This window comes from Dendroctonus ponderosae, unplaced genomic scaffold, assembly GCF_020466585.1.
Source record: "Dendroctonus ponderosae isolate FM_Combo_2020 unplaced genomic scaffold, Dpon_F_20191213v2 Dpon_F_20191213_5, whole genome shotgun sequence".
NCBI classification, from domain to species: Eukaryota; Metazoa; Arthropoda; class Insecta; order Coleoptera; family Curculionidae; genus Dendroctonus; species Dendroctonus ponderosae.
In genome coordinates this window covers 14064416-14075479 of record NW_026018715.1, presented here as the reverse complement: position 1 = coordinate 14075479, position 11064 = coordinate 14064416, and the positions used below count along the sequence as shown (strand labels likewise).

The window sequence follows — 11064 nt, the reverse complement described above, 5'->3', positions numbered from 1 at the left end:
GATGTCTTCTAAATATGGTAAAAATTGCAAGTTGAAATTCGCTTGGGTTTGTAAGATGCGATTTTTTTAAGGAGAGAGCGCAGTGGAGAAAAATCATTCAATTTGGGCCTAATATTGAATGATTTTGAGACCCACTTGTACTAAACTGGCAGAAATCAATCTTCTTGCAAATTTAAATCAAACTTTTACAATGTTTATAGTCAGATGTCTTCTAAATATGATAAAATTTGCAAGTTGAAGTTCGCTTTGGTTCGTAAGATGCGAATTTTTTAACGAGAGAGCGCAGTGAAGAAAATCATTCACTTTGGGCTTGATATTTAATTCATTTTGAGACCCTCTTGTACTAAACTGGCAAAAATAAATCTTCTTGGAAATTTTTATCAAACTTTTGCAATGTTTAGAGTCAAGTGTTTTCTAAATATGGTAAAAATTGCAAGTTAAAATTCGCTTGGATTTGTAAAATGCGATTTTTTGAAGGAGAGAGCGCAGTGGAGAAAAATCATTCACTTTGGGCCTGAGATTTAAGAATTTTGAGACCCACTTGTACTAAACTGGCAAAAATCAATCCTCTTTGAATTGGAAGATGGTTGATATTCTTGTTGTTGTTGAAAATCGACCATCTTACAATTATAAAAATCCAAATTTAGCGTTCTGATCAGACTAGAGTGCGCTCTAAAACTACCAGCAGTTTTACGAAGTGACTGTTCAAGTTTCAATTAAATTTAGCGCTACAAAAATCTTTTGAAACTTATGTATTAAAAACAAATAAAAGTGGCCGCAAATTATTCTCAGCGCGACAAGTTTGCTTGATTATTTTGAGAAGTTTCACTTCGAAATCGGGCTTAGTTGATTTTTGGCGAACTTCCGAAAAACCACATTTACTTCACATTTCTCACTTTAATGGCTTCTTTCCAAACGTAGTGGCATCAAACCCCACAGCGAACGAAATCCGATTTTCAAGTCCTCGCAAACTAAAAAGTGCATTTAATAAAAGCCAGGAGTTTCATAAAAATCCTGTTCAGTTTAAAGAAGAGTGAAGAGAAATTAGCAGTTCTGAAGGCACAGGAAATGGATCAATTCTGGCAAACTAACACTTTGTTTTTTGCAGTTTCAACTCAGTCATCCGACCACCATGAGAGAAACTCGCCGACTCCTCAAACTCCAGCAGCAAAGCTAAAAGCCTGATCAGCCCCAGACAATGAGCAGCTACTTCTTAGTGACAACCGAAGTATTTTTGGACTTGGACTATAGAAACTCCTCCTCAAACGAGAGCAACTGCAGTCTGGAGGGGACGTTGAACGGCAGCCCCTCAAAAGCAATGACTGTGGAAAAAACGTGGCTGCATCCATGGACGTTCTTCATCGCATTGAAGATCACAGTGATGATCCTGATCATCGTGGCGGCGCTGCTGGGCAATCTTCTGGTGATCGTTTCGGTGATGAGGCATCGGAAGCTGCGAGTGATCACCAACTATTTCGTCGTGAGTTTAGCGTTAGCGGACATGCTGGTGGCCATTTGGGCGATGTGCTTCAATTTCAGTGTGGAAGTGACTGGCGGCCAATGGATTTTCGGGTACTTTATGTGCGACGTCTGGAACTCGCTGGACGTTTACTTTTCCACCGCTTCCATTCTTCATCTTTGCTGCATCAGCGTGGATCGCTACTATGCAATCGTCCAGCCATTGGATTATCCCCTGATAATGACCAATGCAAGGCTAATAATGATGTTGACCATTGTGTGGTGCAGTCCAGCGCTGTTGTCCTTTCTGCCCATCTTCATGGGCTGGTACACGACGAGCGAACATTTAGACTACCGGAAAAAGAACCCGACTTTATGCATGTTTGTGGTGAATCGGACTTATTCGGTCATTTCGTCCAGTGTGAGTTTTTGGGTTCCGGGCATGGTCATGATTCTGATGTACTATCGGATATACGTCGAGGCCGATCGACAAGAGCGAATGCTTTATAGGTAGGAATTTTCGTTAGTCTCATGAAACTTTCAATTTCCCAGCCAATTAATCAGCGCCAGGTCTGTTTGCCAAATTAAGAGAGGAGAAGCTTTCTTCAAACAGTATAAGCGAAATTTGATTTGCATCAATGAGCTCGGGCACCTGAAACTTTTCCAATTTTGCCATCAGAGATCCGCGGGCCAAAAATTGGCTTCAAATATTTTTTGCTGACTACAGGATAATCAGCAACTTGAAACATTCCATCGTCGTTAATTATCAACCAGGAATAAAACTACGGTTTCTCTACATGTTTGCTGGAAAGTAAGGCGATGAAGTCCGCTTCACATTTGCCAGAAGAAGATCGACGCAAACAATAAAATGCCAAATGCAAAGAGCGTGGAAATGGAAATGTAGGCACGATACAAGAGCTGTCAAGTAAAAACAATAAGGCCCTCCATTACGTCGGAAAACCGGGAAAAATCGGGGACGATGCCGTTTTCACGGGGGAAATTACATTTTCCAATTTTTGGAATTAAACGGGCGTGATCGATTGTGGATTTTTGCCACAACACCAGTAATTGTGACCATCAGAAGTTTTACGAGAGCAGAACGAGGAGACTTTCTTCGTTTGTATTTGTATTTTTAATGAAATTGCCTACTGCTGTAAAATCGTGCTGTTTAGAGGCTAAAAATTGAGAAAATTGATTTCTCGAGCACGAATGACTTGCATCTTTCTGCAATTATAGACCAAATTTATGTCTTTCCTAAGGCGTTGCGTCCAATCTACTAGCGTGATTCTTTTCGAGACTACAAGTTTTGAGAAATTTTCTGCAGAGCTTAAAGTTCCAGTTTCAAAAATTTATCAGAAACTATCTTATCTATCTATCTTATTAGGCACATTCGGTAAAAGTTGCGGTTGATTTAGCGCTATATTTTTCTATTTTTAAGCAAAAAAGGTTCTTTGTTTTCCTGTTTTTAACTAACAAAGTTCTAAAGAATTGTTCTACTCAAAAATTCAACAATCATTAATTGAAAAGGGAAAAAGAAGCAAGTTTAATGCAAAGCGCTAGCTGATGGCGGTTTTCAAAAGTTTGCCAAAAATTAACTAAATTCGCCTTCAAGACGTAAATTTTGAAGGTATGATAGTAAAACTTTCTTCTACTCGACATATGAAAGGTAAATTTCCTTAATTGTTTGGATTTTGAGTCACTGATTGTTGAACAAGCACGCACAATGCGAAGCGCTTGTTGAAACCAATTTTCAAAAATTCGTCAAAAATTAGCTAAACCAGCCTTCAAGGTGTAATTTTTGAAAGTAAAAGAATAAACTGTTCTTCTACTAAACATAGAAAAAATGAATTTCTGTCTTTGAGCAGCAAATTTTTGAAAAAGCAARTACAATGCGAAGCACTGGTTGACACCAATTTTCAAAAATTCGCCAAAAATTAACCAAACCAGCCTTCAATGTATAAGTTTTGAAAGTACTAGACGAAACTTCTGTTCTACTCAACATATAAAAGGAAAATTTCCTTCATTTTTGGATTTTGAGTCACTGATTTTTGAACAAGCACGTACAATGCGAAGCGCTTGTTGAAACCAATTTTCAAAAATTCGTCAAAAATTAACTAAACCAGACTTCAAGGTGTAATTTTTGAAAGTAAAAGAATAAACTGTTCTTCTACTAAACATATGAAAAATAAATTTATGTCATTTTTGGTGTTTGGGAAACTGATTTTTGAAAAAGCAAGTAAAATGCGAAGCGCTTGTTGACACCAATTTTCAAAAATTCGCCAAAAATTAACCAAACCAGCCTTCAACGTATAACTTTTGAAAGTTCTAGACGAAACTTCTGTTCTACTCAACATATAAAATGAAAATTTCCTTCATTTTTGGATTTTGAGTTACTAATTTTTGAACAAGCACGTACAATGCGAAGCGCTTGTTGAAACCAATTTTCAAAAATTCGTCAAAAATTAACTAAACCCGCCTCCAAGGTGTAATTTTTGAAAGTAAAAGAATAAACTTTTTTCTACTAAACGTATGAAAAATGAATTTCTGTCATTTTTTGTCTTTGAGTAGCAAATTTTTGAAAAAGCAAGTACAATGCGTAGCCCTTGTTGACACCAATTTTCAAAAATTCGCCAAAAAGTAACCAAACCAGCCTTCAACGTATAACTTTTGAAAGTACTAGACGAAACTTCTGTTCTACTCAACATGTAAAAGGAAAATTTTCTTCATTTTTGGATTTTGAGTTACTGATTTTTGAACAAGCACGTACAATGCGAAGCGCTTGTTGAAACCAATTTTCAAAAATTCGTCAAAAATTAACTAAACCAGCCTTCAAGGTGTAATTTTTGAAAGTAAAAGAATAAAATGTTCTTCTACTAAGCATATGAATAATGAATTTCTGTCATTTTTCGTCTTTGAGTAACAAATTTTTGAAAAAGCAAGTACAATGCGAAGCGCTGGTTGACACCAATTTTCAAAAATTCGCCAAAAATTAACCAAACCAGCCTTCAACGTATAAATTAATATAATATTTTGTCATTATTGGTTTTTGAGTTTGTCATTACTGATTTTTGAAAGAATCGCGTTCAATCCAAAGCGCTAGCTGATAACAGTTTTCAAAAATTTTCCAAAAACTTTTGAAAATAATAGAATGCTCTTATCTTCTACTAAGCATATAAAAAGTATATTTTCTTCATTTTCGTTTTTTGAGTAACTCACTTTTGAAAAAGGAACTACAACGCGAAGCTCTAGCTTATAACCGTTTTGAAAACTTCAATTCAACCCAAACTAAGTCGCTCTTCCTCATCATCAATTTCTGAGTCACTCATGTTCGAAAAAAGACCATCCTTGCAAAAAGCTAGCCAATAGCAGCCTGCAAAAATTCTCCATATGCTTGCTCTGAGGATGCAGGCCACTCGTGCTTGCGAAACGTTAGCAAAAAACTCTCTACCAAAGCCCGAAAGCTTGAAAACCCAACCAGTCTTAAAAAATTAATTAACCGGAAGTCACCCCCGTTATGTGGAAAACAATACAATTTTAATGTCTAGACTAGTCGACGGTCTAGCCAGTCTCCATCCAGAGTGAAAGTTTAGAGCGTCTAAAAAGCTTTTATAGGTACATGAAGCTTGGCCGGTTGATTATAATAGAAATGTCGAGTTTCGGTTTATCTGCGTTTCTATATGGTGTATTTTTGCCTTCATAAATCATACAGAAGAGCGGCATTTAGGCGATGAGTAAAAGCAGATAAGCCCGGCAAACGTAAATTCAAACCAAACAGGAGCTATTTCGGGACATCTACCTGCCAAAGTTAATTTATAATGCGGAAAAACTCAATAAATTCATCCAGCCACTTTCCAACACGTTCTTGTTGGGATCAAATAGGGCGGACAAAAGAAGCAGCATCACCACCGTTTTATAATTAACCATTTTTATTGATCCTCCACCCTGCTTAACTGGGAAATACAATATGTAAAACCTCTCGGCAGTTTCCTGCAGTTTTCCGGCCTAGACCGCTCTTAAAAGCGTGTGGAGGAGAATCCATAATTTAATCAAATGTCGATCAATGAATCTGATCCATACAGGGAGACTCATGTATCGTCGCAACAAAAGTATCGTTTATCTTGGGGAAACTTTGAAAGGGAACAAAACGACCCATTGTTCGATTTTTCTTCAAAAGCCAATCAAAAGTGCAATCAAAGACACTGTTGTCAAATTTCTGAAGTGGTTTTTCGCAAATATCTCAGGTTCTTTGGGAGAATTGCCATTTTTTCTGCACCCTACCCACACAAAAGGACACTCTGTGTTCAGCCTTAACACTTTCACCTGCTGGCTGAACAGAATAAAACAAATCCGGGCTTTCGAAACGTTTTAGCCGATGTCGCTGAGACGGAAATAAAATCGAAAACGACAATGGACTGATTTAATTCGGCTTTTCGGCGAAATGGTCCACTTAACGAGATTTACTTTTCGACTCACTATGGAGAAATTGAATCTGAAACACCGTAAAACTATCCGGGATGCAATTTTCTATCGATGGACTGATTGGAAGCCAGTGAAGTGGGCATGAAGCTGCATTATCAACTGACTCTCATCTTAAGAGGATTTAGGCTCCCTGTTTTGCTCAATAATTTTGATTTCGATTACAAAAGTTTTGGTAAAAATTGTTTAAATTGCGTTGTTTAAATTGCGACTGGAAAGTTGATATTGACAACTGAAATGGAGATAACGTGCTTAACGAAGCGTGAAATCAACTTCGAGGCAAACAATCCGAAAATTTTGTTTCAGCGCCAAACTAAAATCCCTTCGGCTTTTATTAATTTGCTTGTCCAGCGGCGTAGGCGAACATTTCGCGCAATGATGGATTATCCCAGTCATTCAATTTAGCAAAAACGAACCCAAAAGTGGAAAAAACTGGTCCTGACGAAGTCAGAGGAAAGTGAAGACTTTTATGTGGCAAAAAAGGAAATAATCCGGCAACTAAGCCCAAATTTGCACTCAATTTTCCACACTTAAAAACTGAATTTTTGACGCTAGTGTGGGACAAAATCCTCAGGCATAATCATTAGCAACAATGGCTTTTCGAAATTTGTCTGTAAACTTTTTGAAAGTAAAGTTTGAGCCTAATTAACCGATGTACCGAGGGGTTGAAAATCGGTTGTTTCAACCGCACATTATTTACCTGATTCTGACAAGCCATTTATGCTCAAAAAAAACTGGCGAACACGCCGAACAATACAAGGATCAAATTGCAACGCGAATGCAAAACAGGAAACTAATCACTGTTGCCACTTGGAAACAATAGCGTTATTTTATTCCGGGGTTAATTAAATGGTTACTTTGCCGATGTCGATTTGCTACTCGTTTTGGGAACTTCCATTTATGTGTCAAGTTAATTTAGCAGGATTAAACACGAGTGTTCAATGTTAGACTCACTATGAGTGTGTTCTTTTAACTTGTTACTTCCTAAAGGTTTTCGGTTCTTTATGACTGGAAAAATGCTCAAAAGTTAACAGTTGTTTGGATGTAATTGGATTGATGCTTTTTTCACCACCTGCGTTGAAAATTTGCGATTTTGAGACAAAAGTTTGGAACATTCTCAAATGGTACTGCATTTCTAGAACTTTGCACACTTAAGCACTGATGCCTGTTCCATCCGAGTTGCAAATTTCAATATTCTGCCTGATGCAGTTTTCAAGTTCCGAATTTTTCAAAGTTGTGTAAAAACACAGTTGAAAACGCAATTTCGAGATGAAAGTTTGGAACATTCTCCAATGTTACTGCATTTCTAGAAATATCTGCAACTTTGCACACTTAAGTACTGATACTTCTTTCACTTGAGTTGCAAATTCCCATATTCTGGCTGCTCTAGTTTTCAATTTACGAATTTTTAAAGACAAACGCACAGAAAAAAAGTGAAACCAAATGCTGTTTCAAGCTGAAAGTTAGAAAAATTCTCAAAAGTTACCTCTTTTCGGGAAATCCCAGCAACTTTGCACACTTAAACACTAATTCTTCTTCCATCCGAGTTGCAAATTTCAATATTCTGGCAGCTGCAGTTTTCAAGTTGTTCAAAACACAGTTGAAAATGCAATTTTGACCTAAAATATTGGAAAATTCAAAAAAAATTGCCACAATTTGGAACACGCTGTAACTTAATTGCATATCATTACTAAACCTTCTTTAACTTAAATCGGGAATTTGTTCGGCTTATATGCCGTAGATTGCATCTTGTGAGTTTGTAGAGCCAAACGCTATTCATAGAAAATGCAGTTTCAAGCTGAAAGTTCGAAAAATTCTCAAAAGTTACTTCTTTCTTGGAAATATCTAAAACTTTACACACGTAAGCACGAATGCTTCGTTCAGTTTAGTGGCAAAGTTCAATATTTTACCTGCTGTAGTTTTCAATTTGCAAATTTTTAGTCACAAATGCACCCAATTGAAAACGCAATTTCGAGATGAAAGTTTGAAACATTCTCCAATGTTACTGCATTTCTAGAAATATCTGCAACTTTGCACACTTAAGCACTGATACTTCGTTCACTTGAGTTGCAAATTCTAATATTTTGGCTGCTCTATTTAATTCTTTTCAATTTACGAATTTTTAAAGACAAACGCACAGAAAAAAAAGTGAAACCAAATGCTGTTTCAAGCTGAAAGTTAGAAACATTCTCAAAAGTTACCTCTTTTCGGGAAATCCCAGCACACTTAAACACTAATGCTTCTTCCACCCGAGTTGCAAATTTCAATATTCTGGCAGCTGCAGTTTTCAAGTTGCGAAGTTTTCGAAGTTGTGTAAAAACAAAGTTAAAAATGCAATTTTGACCAAAAAGATTGGAAAACACAACAAAAATTGACACAATTTTGAACACGCTATAACTTAGTGCATATCATTACTAAACCTTCTTTTACTTAAATCAGGAATTTGTTCGGCTAACATGCCTTAGATTGCAATTTTGAGACCAAAGTTTGGAACATTCTCAAAAATAAGCCGCAATTTGGAATTGACTTTAACTTTTTGAACCCAATTATTAGAGCTTTTTTGACACAAACAGGAAATTTCATCCGTTTATTTGCAATACTCTGAACCTTGTGAGTTCATAGAACCAAACGGGCGTCATTGAAAATGCAGTTTGAAGCTGAAAGCTTGAAAAATTCTCAAAATTTAAGCCGGGTGGTCATGGAAATAATCGTGGCAACTTCCTACATTTCAGCAGTAATTCTTATTGCACCTGAGTTGCAAATTTCAACATTTTAGCAGTTGTATTTTTCCATTTGCGAATTTTTTAAGACAAGCGCACAAAAATTCAAAATGCAATTTTGAGATGACAGTTTGGAACATTCTCAAAAATTAGCCACAATTTTGAATTCGCTATAACTGAGTGGACTAAATGACGAAACTTTTTGTTGCACAAATCAGAAATTTGATCGGTTTATCTGGCTTAGTTTAAAACTTGTAAGTTTATAAAGCCAAATGCACTGCACTGAAAATGGAGTTTCAGGCTGGAACTTTGAAAAATCGCAAAAGTTACTCAGTTTCTGAAAATCGCTGCAACTTTGTACACTTAAACACTAATGTTTCGTTCACCCGAGCGGCGAATTTCATCTGGCTGCTATAGTTTTCAAGTTGCGAATTTTTAACTGAAACGCACACAATTGAAAAAGCAATTTTAAAGAATCCAGCCAGGAATATTTTGAAAAATTAGCCACACTTCGGACTTTTTTCCTGTATTAATATTATGTCTAATACATTTTGCTTAGAAGTCGAAGCTTCGGCGTTAATTCATCATTGATTTCCCAATACATTATTCATTTCGACGGTTACCTTTGTCAATATCCAGCTAGTTTTCAAACGACAAGAAGCACCTGATGTATTTTTATCCCACTATATTGATTTTGTATTTAAATTTAGATTCTAAATCCGTTTAGGATAGAGGAAATAATTGTTTGTTATATCAAAACATAGAAACTCAAATTATGAGTTCTGCAAGGTTTCATTTCATTAATATTAAAAAATGGCTCAATATTTAAGCTACGGAAATTGGTTTTTCTGCAGGCCGGTTTATACAGGATGTTAAAAATATTAGCCTTAAGGTCTCGTGGTACCAGCTAATGCTTATGCAAGAGGTTTAGAGTAGCAAGCAGATAAGCTCCCGGACCAGTAAAAAAAACAGTAAAAACTTCAAATAAGGTCAATTTTCTTCAAGTCAATCACGCTGTATTTGCTATTGACTCAATTTTTTTCCTCCAATTTACACTGTTTCTCGCCCCGGTTTGCTTCCAACTGAGCATCTTGAAGGTTCGCAAGCAAACTGTTTGCGGGCGGATAAGAATATACGCAAATTTCATTCAGGTTTTATTAGAGAACTTTATGTAAATATGAAAAATGTGCCCAGGAGACCGTTTTAGACGGACAGGGTTCGGAAGCTGGATTATCGCGAATTTTAATTTTAAATTTGTGTGTCGAGCACATTTGCGAATTACCCACTTTTCTGGATATCGCGCTCTCATACTTACAGGCCTGGTTGCTAGTTTGTGATTTAAATATGGGCCAGCAGGGGAAAATTAAGCAAATTTTTGCGTTGAGGGTCAAGGAAAGTTTTAGTATCACCAGAGTTATCAAAGGATTCCGATGCAATGCAGATCAAAAGTTATTAGTTGTGAGGATGCGAAATCAATTTGAACGGAAGGAAAAGCTTCTAAAAAGCCATAAAGGTAAATGTTCAAGCTGCAAAGAAAATCATTCCCAAAATACGGCGTAATTAATGAGAATCTCAAAATAAATTAACCATTCATCATTCAAGAATTATTGCCATGACGCTTTAATTACTTTCAAAAGAAACTGGAACAGCCGTCCTGAATAAGTACGTAGATTTTCTAGGAGTTTGTCAGTTGTGAGTTTTCCGGGATCGTTTTTGAAGTTCCGGCCCAACTGGGAAGGAGTTTCAGCCCGCTTGTGCCCTTATTTCCACTTGGTTAACACGTTGTCTAGAATTAGACAATTTTTGCCGAAATTCCCCGCCATGAATAACTCGTCCTGTCGCATTAGATATCTAATGCCTGTCTGGAAAAGTTGGTTAAATGAACTGAATAAACCCACGCTGTAAAGTGGCTTTTTCCTTGGCAAATCCAGACAATCTCCAATATCAGTCAAACGGGTCCATTGGGACTGAAACGAGTAAACTCCATCGGTAGCTCGCAAAACGATTGAATGCGCATCACGGTGAAATTTTACTCTTCATTTCAATGTAGCAATGCAAGTGGAGGACGTTTTAGTTAGTTAAGCAAATAAGGAAAAAGTTGCTGTTTTTGCACTTGTTTGAAGCGAACAAACATAAATGTAGCATTCTTATTTTGCCTGGGTATCAGTCAAAGTGTGAAGTAAAAATCTTGAACATCGTTTATTTCATTACGTTTCGGCGAGACAACAGCGCCATCATCAGATTTAAAATTTACACAAACTCATAATTGGTAAACATTACGTTCTTTAGGTCTGTTCTGCAAAGACCTAAAAGAACGTAATGTTTACCAATTATGAGTTTGTGTAAATTTTAAATCTGATGATGGCGCTGTTGTCTCGCCGAAACGTAATGACGTCGACTGTCGAGTCTG

The 11064-nt window shown here is 36.7% G+C and overlaps 1 protein-coding gene across 1 annotated transcript in view; it reads left to right on the top strand.

The window, feature by feature from the left end:
• LOC109545405 (octopamine receptor beta-1R) overlaps positions 1 to 11064 on the top strand; it is a 46485-nt gene that overhangs the window by 13118 nt on the left and 22303 nt on the right. Inside the window, exon 2 of the mRNA XM_019916072.2 lies at positions 1109 to 1968. Coding sequence (XP_019771631.2) covers positions 1199 to 1968 — 770 coding nt within the window. The 5' untranslated portion in view covers positions 1109 to 1198. The remainder of the gene's footprint in view (positions 1 to 1108; positions 1969 to 11064) is intronic.